At 40.2% G+C, this 22,500-nt stretch overlaps 1 protein-coding gene across 4 annotated transcripts in view; it reads left to right on the forward strand.

The window, feature by feature from the left end:
• The window catches only part of FOXP2 (forkhead box P2), a 605,003-nt gene that overhangs the window by 576,060 nt on the left and 6,443 nt on the right, over positions 1–22,500 (forward strand). For all 4 annotated transcript variants that reach the window (XM_038752832.1, XM_038752833.1, XM_038752831.1 and 1 more), the window contains 2 exons: positions 592–661; positions 1,489–1,652. In XM_038752832.1, the coding sequence (XP_038608760.1) occupies positions 592–661; positions 1,489–1,652 (234 nt within the window). The remainder of the gene's footprint in view (positions 1–591; positions 662–1,488; positions 1,653–22,500) is intronic.

Below are 22,500 nucleotides of genomic sequence, written 5' to 3' on the forward strand. Positions count from 1 at the left end.
GGCTATATATTTGCTCATGGCCTCAGCCCCTTGAGCAAGAGGATTTTATATTTCCAGTTCTGAAGTACACTTTGTTTTCAGTGTTCTACAAAGGGTTAATCCATTATGTTGTCATTTAATTAACGATGATAATTTGTTATGTTAATCCGTAGTGTTCTAGAAATTAACCATTAATTATTTCTTGATTGCACCGAAGTGGTAATTGGGTTGCATATTTGCTTTTGAAAATTCTCATATGAATGCTAAATTGTTGACACTGAAAATGAGCCCGCTTCACCTGGCGAAAGCGTCAGGACAGTGTGCTCTCATACTGAGGCCCTCTCCTCAGGTTCTGATCTGTGAGAACTCTCACAGACCCCTTCACCGAGCCGTGCTTTCGTGGGTGGGAAGAACTCCACACGAGTTTGAACTAGGCCGTGGCACAGACAAATAAATCCTCTGCGAAACCCTCCTGTGAGAGTCCAAACCTTGTTTTCCATCCTGACCCAAAACTCTGACCTCCAGTGAGAGCAGCTTTGAGCAGCAGGACAGTGTCCAGCCCACGTTTCCCCTCCCCTTTGTCTTGACTTACCGGCAATTATTTCTTTTCAGGAGCCCAACATTAGTGAAAAACATCCCCACCAGTTTAGGCTATGGAGCGGCTCTTAATGCAAGCTTGCAGGTAACATTTTTCAAATTCGCTTTCGCTAGAGTAGTTTGACTTGAAAGTGTACTTGAGTGTCGTGTGCTCTCTTTGCCCTCACATTTGAAGTTCAACTAGTCGCACTTGTATCTGTGTCGGAACTGCGGTAGTTCTGAATAGTTGGGCTTCTTTTCCCGAGTAAGTTGCATTCCCCAGCACTGCAAAAAGCCCTGGTTCGAATCTGTGGGACTTTTGATGTGAAGAAGCAAGAAGGACACCCTGTGGCAAAATCAGGAACACTCGATTTTCCTGCAAATGGGAGATTGATAGACGCTTTTGCAAATGCATGTGGCTATGCATTAATATTTATCCAGGCTGTCATAAATGATTTCACATCAGAGTGTTGGGGAACATGGTGCTCATGGCAAAAACTTTAAAGTTTAATTATAATATATAATTTCTATGCATAGGAGGCAAATGTCAGAACTTCTTTATTTTGAGTTAAGTTCTGGTCATTTTTTAAAGTACAGCAATTGCTTATATTATCGCAAGCTTTTTGCTACTTAAAAAGTCCCAGCATTTCACGACGAGGGAAGAAAAAAATGAATGCAGAAAATTTACCAGCAGAATTCTTTTCGTATTCCATTCCAAATTTATTTTCTCCAGGACCTGGATCACTAATTGGGGGACAACGAATTTCACTTTCCCGCTCTCCAGAATACTTGTTGGTGAAAGGAATCTCAAATGTCCCTAAAACTCTGTAGGGTGCCCTTTGAAAGCACGTGTGTGAATGCCAGGAGTGGTATGGAGACTTTTTCCACACTGCCCCCGAAAGTAAAGAAAGCCATTTCTGTTTGTCTTGCTAGGCTGCACTGGCAGAGAGCAGTCTACCTTTGCTCAGTAACCCGGGATTGATAAATAACGCTTCCAGTGGCTTACTGCAGGCAGTCCACGAAGACCTCAATGGCTCGCTGGAACATATTGACAGTAACGGAAACAGCAGTCCTGGCTGCTCTCCTCAGCCTCACATGTGAGTTTGATTCACACCCACCACGTGAAGGGAAAAAAAGCCTCGATATTTTTTCGCTAAAATTTCCTATTGTGCCCAAGTTGGCTAGTTGTTCTTCTGAAGTGAACAAGGAGACTTGAAATGACAACGCTGAAACGTCACCCCAAACCCACACTGAGACAGAATCTGCCGCACAAGTTTTTGCATGGTGGGTTGCCCCTGCTGTGGTACATTTGACTGCACTTAGTATTCCCCACAGCTGAGGTGTCCCACAGCCCCACAAATCCCAACTCACTCCAAAACCTGCTCAATTGTAACCGATATAAAGATATGTCTAGATCTTATGGATCATTATTCCGGTTTGGTTTGTGTGGTACGGTACCAAGCATACATGTTGGAATAAGTTGTCGTAATTTTTACTACGATTATAAGTCTCTAAACCGTTTACGAACTGCAGTCAAGATATTGCCCATTTATATAAACCGTAAAATGCGAAGTTTAACTGTTACCCACAGTTTACATAGAGGCTAGTAAAGTGTAACTTTTTGCCTGTCTTATAAATCAGAGTAATTACATATTCAACTTTAATTACTGGTGCGTCTGTATTGGCAAGGTTTATATGTTATATTTTATGCAACACTACGATTCCTATTAATATTTAGCAGCTAACTATATCATTAATTACTCTAAAATCTTTCCCCTACCATCTTTTTAATGGAGCTGAGAGGGTGGAAGTATTAAAAATTGATGTATTGTGGATTTCAGAAATGGGGTATGAAGCTTTTGAAATGCCTGGCCTTAATCATCGATGTCAAAAAGGGCAGTTTTTTGTTTACTAAATAGGAACCCTAATCCGTCTTGGAGGCTCTGTACCTCAGTTTCTAAAAATCCAGGATTTCAGTAGGTAAGGGGAATTCAGTCCTACGTAGTATGATTTATTTTTCAGTCAATATTTCCTGACAGCTAATCACCTTTTCTCCATGCAGTTTCAATTAACTGACCTAACAATGGCCTCCTTGTCCCTTGAATTTTTTTTCCACATTGTTCACGTTTAGTGTCAAGGAGAGTGTCTGAGTGAGAGGTTTGTTTATTTCTTTGTGGATGTTGTTAAGGAGGGCCCAGTTTCCATTGACCTTTTGCAATGTGTTATTTTTGTTGACTTTTTTACATGTCATTCTATTTGACACATTAATGCCTTTAAGATCATGGGCCTAATTGCTTTGTAGCACTTTTCCTCTGTCACCTTTTCAAAAAATATACTGTGAGCATTAATGTGTTTTATCAAGTTCCCAGCCATTACTTTTTCAAAATGGAAAAATTTGTCTTTTGGAAGTGTCTTTAGATGTATTAAATAATACAAGAGGAGTAATAAAACGTGCAGTAGAAAGAATGGGAATATATGCTCTTGAGAGTAGCACTATTCTAAAACAAGTAAAGTGAGCAATCAGACAAAAGTTTTTATATCCCGTGCTTTATCCGATCAACCGTGCAGTTGGTAGCTTGAGGCCTTTTACTTTCAGCGGTTCTCCAGAGTATGCTAATGTTCTCTCCTTGTATAAAATGCCAAGCAATAAAACTTTAAAGAGCAAACAAGAGTCAGATCGTGGGTGTTTAAGAAAAAAAAAAGAACAGCAGACTTTTCAGAAATGGCATTCCCTGTGCAAGGGGCAGGTGTAACTGAGGGGTAGACATCTTGAGGTAATGTTTGTGTTGATTTTTGAACACTTTTTAAAACCGAGGGTGAGATTATGTTTGACTTATTTCATTATATTCCATTCATTGACCAGGGTAAGAGAAACTAATATTTATAACTGCAATTAAAGACCTAATTGTTCAAATCCAACAGTTGATTAAACTTCATATTTTAGAGCCTGCCATACCAACTGTGCTGAATTATGATATTTTTTAGGCTTCAATATTGTTTCCATCAGCCCTTCCTGATTCAGATCTTTTAATTTTACTATTAATTTAATTACAAGTCTCATCATTAATATTACTGCAAAAATAATAGCTCATGTTTGTAAAATTATATTTGAGTGTAGTTGAATATGAATTCAATAACAAGTGTCACATAGGTAATGTACGTTATCTTTGATATTTCTCTAAATTTCAGTGTGCATGAGGATGAAGTGTTCTATCTGCCTTGTTGAAGGGCAATTTTAAAACCAGATACAAGTTATCAAAAGAAAACACTTTATTTCTCAGTTGTGTAGAATCTGAGCATATATCTCACGACTGTTTTTTTGCTCCCTCTAGACTGTAAGCTGCTTGTGGGCAGGAATCATGTCTACCAACTCCATTGTATTGTATTCTCCCAAGCATTCATTACAGTGCTCTGCACACAAAATCAGAGCTCAGTAAATTCCTCAGATTGATTGGCAAACTCCCAGATTAGTCAGCCAGGGTCTTTTCCTGTGCTCTGGTCTCCTACCCCTGGTAAAATGGTTTAAATAGTGGATAATTCCCAGCTACTCTGACTACAGAACTGGTAGTCTGTAGCTACCCTTAGATCTTTACGGACTTTTCTTACATATTTACCGCCGAAGTATCTTAAGTATTTCTGGGTGCATTACAGGGTAAAAGGAAAAACCTTATGCCAGCTACCATAGAAACAACTTGTCTGTGTACAGCTGCATAAATCTTAAATTCTTTATTGCAAATCCAATCATTCTTCTGGTTTGAAATCACTCGTTCTTAAAACATTGTTCCAATTTGAAATATAAACCATACTGACTTTTAAAAGTGGCTTTTTCACAAGTTCAATGTAATGCCAAAATAAATTAAATTACAATTATTAAGATTACCTTCATCTGGTCTTCTTTTCTCTAAGAGGGAGAATGAGAGGTAGTTTCGAAATTGATCTTGTTAAGGAGGGGGTGGGATCATACCAAAGGAGGAGTTGTTATGACTGTCAAAAAGCAAACAGGGATACAACTGGAATACCATTTTGGAAAGGAGGCGCCCTAATCATCTTGTGTATTAGGGGTGGACATGGACCCGAGTTTCCTGGAGGCATCTACCTGAGGGGTTAAAGAAATGGGATGGGTCAAATCCCATTTCCCCAATTTCCTCTCATCCTCTTTTGGAATAAAGTGGCCCAAGCAATCCTGGTTCCTTTTTATTTTTTTTTCCCCTCAACAGAACATTCCCAACTAGTAAAGATGTATATGAAATAGAGAACACTGCTATTATTGAAATTGGCCAACGTGATATTGAAGAGATGGAAAGAAAAAGCAGGGTTATTTATTTTAGAAGTTTTGAGTTTGAGAATAATCAAAAGCAATCCTTAGAAGAGCACCCTGAAAAACTGAAAAATAATTCATTTTTTAATCTGATTGGCCTTCCCACAGAAAACAGGGACCAAACCCAATAAGACCCAAGACAGATGTCTGAGACAGGGGATACCGTAGGAACATGGAAGGAAATACCTCAATAGCAGGTTAAATCTGCCCAGAGAGGTAATAGAACCAGGGTTGCAATGGATGAGAAATCCACACTGGGCAAGATACGGGGTGAATTGTCATTTATGCTTAAATGTTGGAGAAAAGATGCAGAAGCTCTCAAAAGCAGTAGGTGGTAGAGGAGGAAGGTGCTTCTAAGCTTTTTTCCTGGCTTAGCCATGAAAAAGCCATTGGTGAGGAAATTTGGGGAAGGCAGAACAGTGCCAGTGCTGAGGATCAACTAGTTAGAAATCGCTAAGGCCCATGCAAATGTAATCATTCTTCTGGTTTGAAATCACTTGTTCTTAAAATATTGTTCCATTTTGAAATATAAACCATACTGACTTTAAAAGTGACTTTTTCACAAGTTGAATGTAATACCAAAATTAATTAAATTACAATTATTAAGCCACATTGAGTTTGGAAGCCCAGAGAGGGATGAAGTAAATGCAGAGATACTCCATATTCCAGTGAACAGCATTTTCCACAGGAATCTATTTCATCATCTAGAAAGTCATTTTTTCCCCCCCTCGAGATAGGCCCTATCTTAAACCCCCTGACTTTCAGCACATTTATGCATTTATCCGTCTGTTCATATATTATTAATTGATTTATCTACTTGTCTTTGTTATTTCCTTTCTAATGCTACCTTAATTATTGTAGATTGATCCATTTTTTTTCTGCTGTGTTCTCCCTAGATTGTCAGTTCCTCCAGGGCAGGAATCACATCTTATACTTCCCCAAGTTCCTAATGTGCTCTGTGTACTCTAGTTGCTCAAATCTCACTGGTGTGGCTAATGATGGAGAGGATGACTTTTCCTGTCTGTTGGACCCCACCATCCTTCATTTTTCAATCCAGTGCAGTTCAGTTAAGAAGCAGCGTGGCCTACTGAAAAGACACGGGTCTGAAAGTCAAGGAATCTGGGTTCTAATCCTGGCTCTGTCACTTCCCTGCTCTGTGACATTGGGCAAGTCACTTCTCTGTGCCTCAGTTTCCTCATCTGCAATTGGGGATTAAAAACCTGCCTACTTAGATATTGAGCCACATTACTGGACAAAGACTAGGTCCAAACCGGTTATGTTTTATCTACATCAGCACCTAGAAGAGTGCTTGGTACATAGTAAGTGCTTAGAAAAATACCACACTTATTATCATTATTAGTGAACTTGTGTACAGGGAATGTATGCCAGTGCATACTCAGAACCAACTTTGTTCTATTGTAATCTCCCAAGCACTTAATACAATGCTCTGCATATAATAAGTGGTCAATAAATACCATTGATTGACTCAGTAGTGCTAAAGGTTGCGCTGTAGTAAATACACTTCTCTGAGAACTCAGGGCAAGAAACTACCCTCTACTTTGAGAATGTGTTCCAGGTAATAATAATAATAATAATGATCATGGTACTTGTTAAGCGCTCACTATGTGCCAAGCACTGTTCTAAGTGCTGGGGAGGATACAAATTAATCTGAATGGTTGGACACAGTCCCTGTCCCCCATGGGCTCACACTCTTAATCCCCATTTTACAGATGAGATAACTGAGGCTCATAGAAGCTAAATGACTTGTCCAAGGTTACTCAGCAGGCATGTCAGCTGTGTGACTCTGGGCAAGTCACTTCACTTCTCTGGACCTCAGTTACCTCATCTGTAAAATGGGGATTAAGACTGTGAGCCTCCCGTGGGGCAATCTGATCACCTTGAACCTCCCCAGTGCTTAGAACAGTGCTTTGCACATAGTAAGCACTTAATAAATGCCATTATTATTATTATTATTATTATGTTGCAGAGCAGGATTAGAACCCATGTCCTTCTGACTTCCAGGCGTGAACTCTATCGAAGGTTATGAGAAAAATTGCCTGAGTTGTGCATAAAACTTACCCCTCAAGGACCCTGCACATTATATATGTGTTTTTTTCAATCTTTCATCCTGGTTCTGAAGCATATCTCTTGAAAGAAAACTGTAGAGATCAGTCAAATGCTGTGCTGTAGGTTGTGCTCATTTAAAGCTGTGATCTCATCTGTAACGGCTGAATTGGAAATGCTAGCCTATTCCCATGCCTGAGAAAGAGGAAATTAGAAATCTGTACTATATTAAATTTTCCCTATCTGTACTTCATTTTGATGATAATAATAATGATAGTATTTATTAAGCGCTTACTATGTGCAAAGCACTGTTCTAAGCACTGGGGAGGTTAACAAGGTGATCAGGTTGTCCCACGGGGGGCTCACAGTCTTCATCCCCATTTTACAGATGAGGTAACTGAGGCCTAGAGAAGTTAAGTGACTTACCCAAAGTCACACAGCTGATGTGGTGGAGCCTGGATATGAACCCATGACCTCTGACTCCAAAGCCTGGGCTCTTTCCACTAGCCACGCTGCTTCCATCTTCTACGTGGGAGGTGTTTGTCTCCCACGTAGACAGTACGATCCTTGTGGTCAGGGCTCCTGTCTATTAACTCTATCTTAGTGTACTTAGCCAAGCATTTAGTACAGTAAGCACTCATTAAATACGATTGAATGATTCCTTTATTGTCCATAGAAACAATAGAGGAGTGGTGGAGAGGCTAAATGTTCCTCTACCATAGCTGACTGTATTCAAAGACAAAACCATTGGTGAGGAAATTCACACCTGATGTGAGTGTTGTTCTACAAATATATGTGGCAGACTGAAGTCAAGGAAGGAGTTTCACAAAGATAAATTAGAGGAGAGAGGTTGCGCCTATCCAATCCTACTCTCTCCACTAACTGCCTCTGCATGGTTTTCCCCATTGGAGGGTTTTACCACTGGAAGGGTAAAGTAGTGGCTGAGTTTGTTTAAGGTCTCCTGCCTGACCCTCAACCCTTCAGCCCTATTAAGCCATCTCACCCATGGTGGGTTCCATAACCCAGATTCAGACCAGAAGCATCAATCTTAACCCCACTGTAAACCAGAGGACAAAGTGTACCACACGCTGTAAAGTGTCCTGCTCTCTTCCCGTTGGTTCCAGTCTATCATTATTTCTGCTCCCTCTGTCCTTGTTCTCTCAGGTTTGGCTCTTTGCTCCTGCAACTGCATAGACACAAAGGAGGCTTGCCCATATCCCATTTTTAAATTTTGTTCCTAGAGCTCAAAACCACTGTAAGATCATCATACCATGAGGTGTTTTTGACTCAGTTCTCTGCTGGTGTGTTGTTCCCCTTTCTGATTATTCTCGTCCCCCACTGTTTCACACTCAGATAATTTACTCTTGGTTACCTGTCGCTCCAGAATTAATGCCTTTCATTTCCTCATTGCCTTAATTTTGTCTCATTCCTCTTTCCCTCCCCATTCCAGGGTCTGTATTCATTTGGAGGCCAATTCTATAATTATTCTCTATCAGCTGGAGGCCTTGCTTCTTTCCTCTTGATGTAAAAGATATTTAAATCTTGAAGTGCTGATTTTTCCATATAGGGCTGAAGTAAATATTTTATATCTCTCATCACAAAATGCATGAGTAAATAGGTGTGAACCAACTATGTTAAGAAATTAAAATGAGCCACAGGTCTGGACTGGTGTGGTATTTCAGGAGTAGAAGTAGTTGTAGTTAGTGGTGGTAGTAGTAGTATAAGTAGTTGTAGAGGTATTTTCATGCCCTAATATTTTTTTTACCGTAAGTGTAAAAAATTGGTTGTTCTATCGATTGGTTCCCAATTTTTTTCTCCCAAGAATCTCTTGCAATACAACTAAATTTTGGAAATCCGCTTGGAGTTTTGGGCCTACGTCTTCCCACTCCTCCTTCCGGACTCATTGCCAAGATCTTTAACCTTTCAAATTTCTCAACTTCCCACGTAGGTGAAAACTCAGTTTCAGATCTGTCCCCTTTGCTAATATAATCTGGCCTCGGTTATTCCCAGGTGGACCACAGCTCCCAAACAGGACCCAACTGGAAATGCATATTCAAAAAAAATATATTTCCATACTAATCCCAGCTCTTTCCCAGAAAGTACAGGTATTGCTAATCTGTTTAGTTAGTATTATTGCTAATAATAAAAAAAGCACTTCCTATGAGCTAGGCATTGGACTCAGGGCTTGCGTAGACTCAAGATTATCAGGTCTGACAGTCCCTGCCTGCTATGGGCTTCACAGTCTAAATAGGAGCAAGAGCAGGTATTGAATTCCAGTTTTACAGATGAGGAAACTGAAGCACAGTGAAGTTAAATGACATGCCCAGGTCATGACCATAGTCATACAGCAGAGTTGTGATTTGAACCAGAGGCGTGCCTTAGTGGAGAGAGCACAGGCCTGTGAGTCAGAAAGGCCTGGGTTCTAATCCTGACTCCCCCACATGTCTGCTGTGTGATCTTGAGCAAGTCACTTATTATCTCTGTGCCTCAGTTACCTCATCTGTAAAATGAGGATAAGAGTGTGAGCCCCATGTGGGACAGGGACTATGTCCATCTTGTATCTACTTGTATAACTTGTATCTACTCCAGTGCTCAGAACAGTGCTTAGCACCTAGTAGGTTGACAAGTACCATAATTATTAGCCCAAGTAAATCCTCTGACTTCCAGTCCCATCCTCTTTTCACTAGACCCCATTACTCTCCACTTCCATGGTGTTTGGCTACCTTATATTTATAAGTTAAAATCTGCTGGAAGAATGTCTATGGAATGGATGGATATCTCATTCACCATATACAAAATGCTAGACTTCTCCATGCCTCATTGCACACTTCCTTCTTATCGTGACACCAGATTGCAGGAAAATGAAAATTCATCTTTGAGAAGCTGGTTTGAGAAGCAGTGTGGCTTAGTGGAAAGAGCATGGGCTCGGGAGTCAGAGGTTGTGGGGGTCTAATCCCAGCTCTGCCACTTAGCTGAGTGACTTGGGCAAGTCATTTAACTTCTCTGTGCCTCACTTACCTCATCTGTAAAATGGGGATTAAGACTGTGAGCACCACATGGGACAACCTGATGACCTTGTATCTACTGCAGTGCCTAGAACTGAGCTTGGCACATAGTAAGCGCTTAACAGATACTGTTATTATTATTTATTATTTTTATTATCTTGAACACTACTCCAGTGCTCCTGATGTGTCTGTCTCTAGTCCTCTCCCACACCTGTATTCATAGAATGTGAGCCCCTCGAGGGGTGGGGTCCATGTAAACTTTTTCCCACTGCTTCATACAGGGTTTTGCACACAGTAAGCACTTAAAAAATACTGTTACCACTACTCTACCTCCTTGTGGATAGGGATCATGTCTACCAACTCTGTTGAAGACATTGCCTAGTACAGTGCTCTGCATAGAGTAAGTGCTCAGTAAATACCATTGATTAATTCTCCCCAAACGGATGTGCCTGTCATATTCCTGGAGCATTTCCCTTCCCCACCCCACCCAACTTCCATGGATCACCTCACGTCCAACTCTGCCTCTGGGCTTCACCCCCTCCAGGATCTTGCAAATTAATCAATAGATCAGTAGCATTTATTGAGTGCTGAGTACAGAGTACTGTAGTAAGCTTTTGGGAGAGTACAGTACAACAGAAGTCATAGGTTCATTTCCTTCCCACAGTGAGATTATAATTTAGAAGGGGAAACATATATTCATGTAAATAATTTGCAAATATGTACATATAAAACTTTGGAATTTTTGCTGATGGTTTGGATCATTATTTTTCATTGTGAAATCAATCTGATATTTGAGTGCTTTTGTGCAGATCACTCTACTGAGCACTTGGGAGAGTACAGTACAGCAGAGTTGGTAGAGTGTTTCATACAGTGCCTGGCACATAAGTGCTTAATAAATACCATTAAAGAAAAAAAAAACATGTTCACTGCCCACAGGGAGTGTACCGAATGTGAAAACATTTCCCTGCCTCACTTATTTTATCACACTCTTTCCAGTTTGTATTTTCCCATCATCCATAACTGCTCTCTAGAACTCCAGGATCTCCTTTTTCATTATGGTGTTAATTCAATTTACATTTTATCTTTGCCTTTTGTCAGCCTGCTACTTTCCTAGTCAGCTTTGAGATCTTTCTTTCCACAGCCATTGTTCAGAACTTTATGATTATTCCAGCTCTTTATCTTCCCCTCTTTAGGATTTTTTTTTCTTTCTATTCGCTCCTTTTTTTTTTTAAGCGCTACAAGCCTGGTTTGGATCGGCAGTGGCTGTTCTTTTTCACATTATTCTATCCTTCATATGTAGCACTTACAACTCATTCTAGTTCCTCTTAACAAAAAGATTCTCCCAGAGGTACAGTGCCTTCAGCTAAAAAAGTGTTGCATCCCTGCGGTGCTGATTGTGGAAGTTTGTGGGATCCTGTAGGGTTTTGAAGGATTTTTATAGAACTACAGAGGTGATTTGTGACATCCATAGTGTGAATTTCCACCATTTAGGCAAGTGCACCTTAAAACTTTGAGCCGACAGCACTTTTCCTCCCAGGCTCTTTTGTATATCTAAAAAATACATGCCTTGATGAGCCCCGTCCTCTTTGCATTATAATTTGGTGATATTTGATGGCGCTACACTAGTTAGACCCCAGAAATGTTCTTTCTCTGAAGACCAAAAGGTCACTGATTGAATTGTAAAAATGAGTATCGCTATTTGGAATGAATTTCTTCCTACCCCAGGTCCCGATGAAGATTGATGGATTTTACCTACCGGTGTGATATTTTAACTTCAGCTTTTGCAACTGGGCTTTGGAACTGAAATATCTTTAGTCACTGGAGGCTTTTTCTGACTGAGCTTGCTCATTATATATAAAATGCTCTACCAGTGGACAACACTGCTCTGCTTTGGTTATTCAGAGGGTATTTGCAGATGAAATTGTTACTTTTCTCCATTGGAATTTCATAAATGTGTGCTTGTTATAAAAAATGACTGTTCCAGCAAAATAGCTTATAGTCCATTTCCTTAGAGTTGGTTATAAGTGAAAGGTTTGGGCCAGTTATTTTTCCCAAGCACTTAATATTCAGTTTTCCCATTCCAAACTGGCTAATTAAATCATGACACTCTATTGAATTGTTATAGCTCCATCTTGAACCTGATTCCAAGGCACGCCAGGATGTATTCCATGGACAGCAGATGGGATTCTGCCTTTGGGATGGCCAGTTGTGGTTGTGAAATAGTATCGCAGATTGCTAATTCAGATTGCTTAAGTTTCTTTGAAGTAGAATTGCTTTTTGCTTCTGTTTGAATGTTTAGGCATCTATGGGGTTTATCCTGTAATAATAATTATAATGACGGCATTTGTTAAGCGCTTACTATGTGCAAAGCACTGTACTAAGCGCTAAGGAGGATATAAGGTGATCAGGTTGTCCCTCGCGGGGCTCACAGTCTTAATCCCCATTTTACAAATGAGGTAACTGAGGCACAGAGAAGTTAAGTGAGTTGCCCAAAGTCACACAGCTGACAATTGGCGGAGCAGGGATTCAAACCTATGACCTCTGACTCCCAAGCCCGTGCTCTTTCCACTGAGCCACGCTGCTTCTCTATGTTCTGTATGTTCTCTTGCTCTTGTACAGAATAGCAGCAAACACCATTGGTCTTAGAAACAGTGGAATTTGACTATTTAAGATAGTCTATGTCAGAGTGAAATGCATTCATTCAATTGTATTTATTGAACACTTACTGTGTGCAGGACACTGTATTAAGCACTTGGGAACATACAATTCAACAATAATAAACAGTGACATTCCCCGCCCACAACGATTTTATAGTCTAGATGGGAGGAGACAGCCATCAATACAAATAAATAAAGGTACAGATATGCACATAAGTGCTGTGGGGCTGGGTGAGAGAGCAAAGGGAGTGAGTCAGGGCAATACCGAAGGGAGTGAGAGATGAGGGAAAGTGGGGCTTAGTCAGGGAAGGCCTCTTGGAGATGTGCCTTCAATAAGGCTTTGAAGCCAGGGGAGGGAAAGAGTACTTGTCTGTCAGATTGGAGGAGGAAGGATCTTTCAGGCCAGAGACAGTATGTATTTCTTGCTTGATATATGGGCTTTGATAGAAGGCAGAAAGTTTATTAATATGTGTTTCTTCTACCATGGACAAACAAAAAATATAAACTTCTGTAAAACATTTATTATTTGCTTTATGGAGTAGATATTGAAAAGATACATGAGATATGGGTCCCTTTTAATGAATAGAATACATATAACAAGCTCACATTTCATCCCTTTTGAAGGGTGTGTTAAGTTCAGGTACAAGGGGTTCTGCGAAACAATGGTGTAAACTAAAATACTAATTCTAACAATTTGCAATTATACAGACAGGCAAAACTTACACTGCACATTGTTCAAGGTGAAATGGGTTATTCTATATTTAGTTCAAGGAGAAATAGGTTGAAACCCCCTGGAATCTAAGGATTTCTGAAGGAAGAGCCTAAAATTCTATTGTATTTTCAAATACTTAATGAATGGCATTTATTGAGCACCACAACATTATACTAAAGGATTAGATGCATGACATGGGTGTCATTCACTCTTTCTAAAAAACAATAATATCCAGCCACTCAATCAATCACATTGAGAGTACAATGCAACGGAGTTGCTAGACACATTCCCTTTCCAAAAGGCATTTACAGTAAAGAGGGAGAGACAGACCTTCATATAAATAAATAGTTACATTATGGATATGTGCATAAGTGTTGTGGGGATTTAGTAGAGCTAGGAAAGAAGAACTTTTAAGTAATCAGTTAATCTACTGAGCATCTATTGTGTATAGAGGACTGTACTAAACACTTCAGTAGTGTTCAATAGGGATAAAAGACAAAGTTTCTGACCTCAGTCTAAGTGGGAGAGATAAAAGGAACAGTGAATATGTAGATGAAAGGAGATCTGGAATAACAGGGAGGTATACTGGTATGTACTGAATTACTTCAGGGGGTTGAATGTGTATTAATGTGTATTTGGGACAGAAGTGGTAAATTGAATGTGGTGAGAGATAGAACCTGGAGAGAAAAGGCTCCCAGTTTAGTCCAGATTCTCCCTTGATTATCCCACAGGTTTCCCAGAGGAATAATAATAATAATAATAATAATTCTGGGATTTTGTTAAGCACTTACTATGTGTCAAGAACTGTATTAAGTGTTGGGTTAGATATAAGACAATCAGATCTCACATAGGATTCACAGTCTAAGTAGCAGAGAGAATGGGTATTGAATCCCCATTTTGCGGTTGAAGCCCTGTTTGGTCAGGGATTGTCTCTCTTTATTGATGAATTGTACTTTCCAACCTCTGCGCACAGTAAGTGCTCAATAACTATGATTGAATAAATGGAACTGAGGCATAGAGAAGCAAAGTGACTCGCCCAAGGTCACACAGCAGGTACATGGGAGAGTCAGGATTAGAACCTAGGTCCTCTGATGCCCAGGCCCATGCTCTTGCCGCAAGATCACACTGCTTCCCTTGGGTTCATGTTGCTCTTCTAGCATGGTTTTCCCTTGTTTTTAGACATCAACATTCTTCCTGTTAGTACCTTCCCTTTTTCCTGCATCCCAACTCACTGTGGGCAGGAAATGTGTCTGTATACTGTTGCGGTGTACTCTCCCAAACGCTTAGTACCGTGCTGTGCACAAAGTGCTCAATAAATACCGCCACTTGTCTGCTGTGTGACCTTGGGCAAGTCACTTAGCTTCTCTGTGCCTCAGTTCCCTCATCTGTAAAATGGAGATTAAGACTGTGAGCCCCATGTGGGACAACCTGATTACTTTGTATCTACCCCAGCGCTTAGAGCAGTGCTTGGCACATAGTAAGCGCTTAACAAATACCACCATTATTAATATGATTGATAGCTTGATGTCCAGCCTAATTAACTTTTATCTATCCCAGGTCTTAGAATAGTGCTTGGCACATAGTAAGTACGGAACAAGTACCATTATCCTCATCATGAGGCCTTCCCAGACCGAGCCCCCTCCTTCCTCTCCCCCTCCTCCCCCTCTCCATCCCCCCCCACCTTACCTCCTTCCCTTCCCCACAGCACCTTTATATATGTTTGTATGTATTTATTACTCTATTTATTTATTTATTTACTTGTACATATTTATTCTACTTATTTTATTTTGTTAATATGTTTTGTTTTGTTCTCTGTCTCCCCCTTCTAGACTGTGAGCCCACTGTTGGGTAGGGACCGTCTCTATATGTTGCCAACTTGTACTTCCCAAGCGCTTAGTACAGTGCTCTGCACACAGTAAGCGCTCAATAAATGCAATTGAATGAATGAATGAATTGGTCCTGTTCCAGGTGGAGCCAAGGGGTGATGATGAGGTGCTGATAAGGGAGGGAGTAATAGGTCATTGCCATGTTTTTGAAATCCTCCTTGCTTATTGTTCCTGGTGATTGCCCCTAGCTCCACTAAGAGCACTATTTGCTGTGGGGGAATAGATCCCAGGTCATCCATTTTTATATCTTTCTGTTTGGCCAGTGGAGAAAAGAGCTGGAAGATTATTTGTAACCATTACAACCTGAGAAGCAGCGTGGCCTAGTGGAAAGAGCATGGACTTGGGAGTCAGTGGACCTGGATTTTATTCCTGTCTCTGCCACTTGTCTGCTCTGTGACCTTGGGCAAGTCATTTAACTGCTCTGTGCCTCACTTACCTCATCTAAAATGGGGAATAAGACTGTGAACCCAATGTGGAACATAGTCTGTATCCAACCTGATTAGCTTGAATCTACCCCAGCGCTTAGTAAAGTGCCTGGAACATAGTAAGCCCTTTACAAATACCACAGAAAAAGTATAATGAACCAACACAATTCAGTCAGTCAACCAGTTGTATTTATTGGGCACTTAACCATGTGCAACGATTGCTGTATTCTTGGGAGAGTACTAGGAGGTAAATAGGTACAGTTCTTGCCCTCAAGGAGCCTGTAATCTAGTCGTGGAGACACACATGAAAATAAATTGCATGTAGGGCAAGCAACACATTAAGGATATGTACTTAAGTGCTTGTAAGGGTGGGGGTGAGATGAGTACCTTAATGCTTATTGGGTACAGACTCAATTTACCCATCTTACACAAGATCTAATTGCCAAACAAAATTAATATATGCACACACCTCTAAGGATTTGAAATACAGTTTAGAATCTTAGACATGATGTGTATGGTGATGAAATATAGTAGAAAAACCTGGATTTTTCTCAAAGAGGACATTGGACTTGCATTTTCAGAGCCCAGGTATAATACCTACGATGCATTTGTAACTGTGACGTGGTAGGTTAAAACTGTTTGCTCAGGGAAATGCACTGTTGAGATGCTGAGGGGAAATGCTTGGGTTTTGAAAATTTTGTGATTATTCAATTTCTGCCTGTTCTTTTAAATTAATGTTAAAATATCTCTGCATATCAGAACTTTATTCACAATTCTTTCTTACCCGCAGGAAATGGTAAGAGTTGGTGGGACCTTAGTTTTGAAGGGGGAGAAAAATAGAAGAGTATTTGCATTCCTTCAGGGAATCTGCTGTGTGACCACCATCTACAAAGATAAACTTTTACATTATAAACCTGTCTCTCTGCTTTAGGGTGCGAGCCAACATTACCATTTCCTTCAGCCTTTCATAGCTGCCTCCGGTATTTATATGTTTCACAAATAAAGAAGCAGCTCATTAGTTAAGGCAGGGAATCTGTCGATGAATAGAACTCATTGTATGTTTGTCCGTGTGTTTGGTGGATATTATTTTTACCTCTGCAGTCCAAGGGAGATTGGGCTGGAATGCAAAACTAAGTCACTCTCTTCCTTCTCCACCGGGGCTGTATTGGAATGGCTGGGAGGTGAAATCAAAGAAATCTATTTGACTTGAATGAAGGAAGGGTAAAGAATGGGTTCACGAGTCACCTTCCCTTGTGAAGATATTCACTATCTCCTTCAGGTAATGCCGTACCCTTTCTGTAATTGCTTGCGATTGAGGAGATCCATCCATCTCCCTTTACAAATCCAGATCCAGGTCTTCAGATTGGGAAATTCACACAGTTCTATTCCAGTGAGAGTTTGGAGGGATTGCTCCATTGGCATAAAGATAACCTTTTTGCTTTTGACCCCTTTGACATAGTATGGGCCTTTTGGGTCACTAAGACCCAGTTTCAGACTAATCTAGATATTGCATTCCTACCCAGGGAGGTTTGAAAATGATCAATCAATCCATCAAAGGCATTTCCCAAATGCTTACTATGTGCAGAGCATGATATGAAGCACTTGGGAAAGTACAGTAGAATGCAGTTTCTAGACACATTCCCTACCCATAATGAGCTTGCAGTCTAGAGGGGGAGGCAGACATTAATGTAAATAAATAATTTAAAGCGACTGGCCTTAAGTGTCCGAGATCGTTTCTGAACACATTCTATGAACACTGATTAGGTATTTTTCACCAAGTATGATTGTGGCGTAGCACCTATGCTCCCATTCCCACAAAATCAACAAATGTGGATTTTGATTATTAGTCACTCAGAATTACTACTTAACAGATATTCCCTGCCCCTTCTTATCTCTGTTTTATGTTTTCATTTTTTTAAAAAACGTCTTCCCCTGATGTCATCCTTGCCTTCCACGGCTCGGCTTACTGGTTACCCATGTGTTTGTAGTTACCATAGACTTAAAATATCAGCCTACTGGCTTACCTTAATTTTTCCTTCCTAGTAGACAAGTATATTTATTAATCTAGTAGACAAGTGTGTTAATGTGTGTGTGTGTGTATGTATGTATATGCACATGAGCATATGCTCACTTTATTTTGGAACAAACTTTTAGCCCAAGAATTATGCACTATCGAACTGGGATAGTTCTATAAGTTTTTAAGTTGAGATGGAGAATGCGTAACTTTTTGTTTTTAAAAGGAATGTGTCTTTCTCCATACCCTCTTAATATTCATGGACTTAATTCTGCAGGATAATGTCTTTTCAGCCTCTTAGATCCATAAAATTTGGGGGAAAGTGCTATCCCTGTCATTACTTCCTGCTGTTGATCTAGAAAACACTCATTCATTGGTTTACAGGAAGGGCATGAATCACAATTCAACCTTGGGCCTGAAATTTTTGAGGCCAGGGTTGTTTGGGGAGATTTTATTTTTAATCAATTAGTGTCACTTGTTTCTTGTATGGTTCATGATGTACATAGCTATACAATAAGGATCCATTTTTAGAGCATTTTAATTGTCTGACCAGAGAATAAGTGAAGCCAATTGTGTCATATTGCTTGGTTCATTCATTCAATCATATTTATTGAGTGCTTACTGTGTGCAGAGCACTGTACTAAGCGCTTGGGAAGTACAGTTCAGCAACAGAGACAATCCCTGCCCACAGTAGGCTCACAGTCTAGAAGGTGAGAGACAGATATCAAAACAAGTGAACAGGCATCAGTAACATCATTATAAATAAATGGAATTGTAGATATGTACACATTATTAATACAATAAATAGAATTATAATTATAAATATGTACATATATACACAAGTGCTGTGGGCAGGGAAGGGGATAGAGCAAAGGGAGTGAGTCAGGGTGATGGAGGTGGGGGCAGAGGAAAAGGGGGGCTTAGTCTGGGAAGGCCTCTTGGAGGAGATGAGATTTAAAAACATGACTCTGCATCCAATCGTGATGATAACTATAAACCCTAAAGTACTCGGTTTATGTATACCCACATTTGTGTGTGAATGTGTGGGGAGGTGTCTGTGTAAGCAGTATAGCTCTCATAAGACTTTCTTTCAGTTAATCTATCAGTGGTATTCATTGAACACTTACTGTGTTCAGAGCACTGTACTAAATTCTTGGGAGAGTGTGATAGTGTAAACAGACACAATCCCTGCCCTCAAGGAGCTGACCACCCAGCAGGGGAGTCAGATATTAAACTAAATTAAGGGTAGTGGAGACAACTGAGTTAAAAGTATATAACAGTATAACATCAGTATACTAATACTATATTAATTATGCTATACTACTATACTATATATACTATACTATATTACTATACTAATTATATTATATTAATACTATACTAATAATAGAAGCAGCATGACTTAGTGGAAAGAACTCCGGCTTGGGAGTCAGAGGTCACGGATTCTAATCCCGGCTCTGCCACTTGTCAGCTGTGTGACCTTGGACAAGTCACTTTAATAATAATAATAATGACGGCATTTATTAAACACTTACTATGTGCAAAGCACTGTTCTAAGCGCTGGGGAGGATATAAGGTGATCAGGCCCCACATGGGGCTCACAGTTTTAGTCCCTGGTTTTACAGATGAGGTAACTGAGGCACAGAGAAGTTAAGTGACTTACCCAGAGTCACACAGCTGACACTTGGCAGAGTGGAGATTTGAGCCCATGACCTCTGCCTCCCAAGCCTGGGTTCTTTCCACTGAGCCACGCTGCTTCTCTACTTTTCTGTGCCTCAGTTACCTCATCTGTAAAATGGGGATTAAGACTGTGAGACCCACCTGAGACAACCTGATTACCTTGTACCTAGCCCAGTGCTCAGAACAGTGCTTGGCACATAGTAAGTGCTTAACAAATACCATCATCATCATAATACATTGTACTTACTGAATTCATTCAAAGTGCAAAATATGGAAAGTCCATCAGGTAGAATTAGTCTTAAAGTGACATGCTTCACCATTACCATGATTTCATCAACTACAGCATTTACTGAGTGACTAGTGGGTGTAGTGCTCTGTGATAGGTGCTTGGAAGCTTGCAGCAAAGGTGAAAATATAGGGTCTCTGTCCTTGAAGAGCTAGCCATCTAATGGTAAAGACAAGGGTACACAAATGACCAAATTTGCAGTAGGTACAATTACAAAATGAGTGCTATAATGAATAAAAACCAATGTTAGTAATGAAATAGATAAGAAACAGATTTCTTAAGGCTCTGATGGGCTGCTATGACCAAGGAGGTGAGGGGTTTGGGAGGGGATATCTCTTGGAGGAGGCAGGGAGGGACACAGGTTAATAGATTCAACTAGGGAGGCAATTCCGTGAAGCAGGAAAGCCATGAGCTATGGATTGGAAACACTCTTTGGGAGTGAAGAATAGTTAGAATATCATCTTGAGAGGAGGAAAGAGAGCAAACCATGGTGTAATGAAAGGAAAACAGAAGCGTAAGTGGGAGTCAGTTGGGAAGAGCCTTGAAGGTAATGCTAAGATGGTTTTGTTTTTTGTGAAGTTTTTGAGAAGGGGAATGATGCCTTCCAAATATCATTTTAAGATGAATGTAAGACATCTTGAAAAGGGGAAGGGGAACAGTTGGGAGACTGTTATAATTGAACTGTAGTTTCCAAGCACATAGTACAGTGCCGGCACACAGTAAACACAGAATAAATGCGATTGAATGAATGAATAATTCACCGGGAAGCTGATGAGGACTTGAACTTGGAGAGGTAGAAGTCAGGGAGGAGAGGATGGAGTGAATTTGTGAAACATAATTGAAGAAGATTTGGCAGGACTTAGAAAGAAGCCAAATGAGGAAAATAACTGATAAAGATAATTCCAAAATTTCAAACTTCTGGGATGCGGACAGAGATGTTGGTGTTGAGAGTAATGAGAAAGATAGAGAGGGAAGATGAGTTCAGTTTGGGACATGTTGAATTTGAGATGTTGGTGGGTTATTTTGGTGGAGATGCCTGAACAGCAGTAGCAGATTCAAGATTGTAAAGCAGATAAAGGGATATGTCTGGAGCTGTAGATTTGGGAACCATCTGTAGGGAAAGTGTAGCTGAAGTTGTGTGAGCAGATGGGGTCCTCAAGAGAATGAGTGGAAAGCTAAAAGAGTGGTGAACCTATAATTTAGTCTTGGAGTTCACCCATCAGTTAAAGGGTGAAGAACAGAAAAAAAGCCAGGGTAAATGAGGTTTAGTCCAATGATGCATTGTATCTCCTGAACATATTCTTTCCAGGTAGAATTATAAACATATCCAGCATTTAACATGAGAAGCAACGTGGCTCACTGGAAAGATCCCAGGCTTGGGAGTCAGAGGTTGTGGATTCTTATCCCGGCTCTACCACTTATCAGCTGTGTGACTTTGGGCAAGTCACTTAACTTCTCTGTGCCTCAGTTATCTCATCTGTAAAATGGGAATTAAGACTGTGAGCCCCACATGGGACAACCTTACCTTTTATCAATCCCAGCGCTTAGAACAGTGCTTTGCACATAGTTAGCGCTTAACAAATACTATTATTATTATTATGATTATTATTAACATCTTCAGAACGGGACTGATCACTCTGAGGACCCAGGTGAAAAATACCACCCCCTCCAAGTGCTGCCATGTGTACAGGAACAAATAAACCTAAAATGATCTGACAAATTAATCCATCAGTCAGTGGTACTTATTGACTGCTTACTATATTCAGACCACCGTATTAAGCACTTGGAAGAGTACAGTAGAGTTGGTAGACCTGATCTCTGCCCTAAAGGAGCTTACGGTCTAGAGAGAAAGACAGGCATTAAAATAAAATTATGACTATGTACATAAATGCTGTGGGACCGGGACAGTGTTCCATTTTTGAAACCTCTTGAATGTGATGATGATATTTGTTAAGCACTTACCATGTGCCAAGCACTTTTCTAAGTGCTGGGGTTGATACAAGGTTATCAGGTTGTCCCACGTGGGACTCACAGTCTTAATGTCCATTTTACAGATAAGATAACTGAGGCACAAAGAAGTGAAGTGACTTGCCCAAAGTCACACAGCTGACAAGTGATGCAGGGATTGTTCTCTCTTTGTTGCTGAATTGTACTTTCCAAAGCAATTAGTACAGTGCTCTGCACTCAGTAAGCGCTCAATAAATATGATTGAATGAATGAATGGTGGAGTCAGGATTAGAACCCATGACCTCTGACTCCCAAGCCCGTGATCTTTCCACTAAGCCACGCTGCTTCTCACTGAAGCACACTTATTTCTGACTTCATAATACTAGCTTCTCATTGAATGTGGCTCATTGAGAACCCATATGATTTGGAATTTTAGACTTTTGTGGTGAAAATGTGTTTCATTTCCTAAATGGGAAACAGTTCCCCAGTCAAACTACTCCATATTTCAACATGGCATATTCCTAAATGTGATCTTTGTTTGGACTCAACCACATCTTGTTCTGGAGATTTTAATGGATATTGTGTTTTTTTAAAAAATTTCATCCAAACAATTACTCTCCTACCAAAATGATTTCATATAAAATCCCTACCTCAAGGAGAGGCAGGGTAGTCTAGTGGAAAGAACATAAGAGTGGCAGTCAACAAACCTGTGTTCAAAGCCTTATTGAAGGCACATCTACTCCAATAGACCTTTCCAAAAATAGGTCCTCATTTCCTCCTCTCCCACTCTCTTCTGCATTGCCTTTGCCCTCGGATTTGCTCCCTTTATTCACCTCCCCCTCAATCCCACAGCATTTATGTACACATCCATAATTTATTTATTTATATTAATGGCTGTCTCCCCCCTAGACTGTAAGCTCATTGTGGACAGGGAACATGTTTACCAACTCA

Source organism: Tachyglossus aculeatus, chromosome 10 (genome assembly GCF_015852505.1).
Source record: "Tachyglossus aculeatus isolate mTacAcu1 chromosome 10, mTacAcu1.pri, whole genome shotgun sequence".
Lineage (NCBI taxonomy): Eukaryota > Metazoa > Chordata > Mammalia > Monotremata > Tachyglossidae > Tachyglossus > Tachyglossus aculeatus.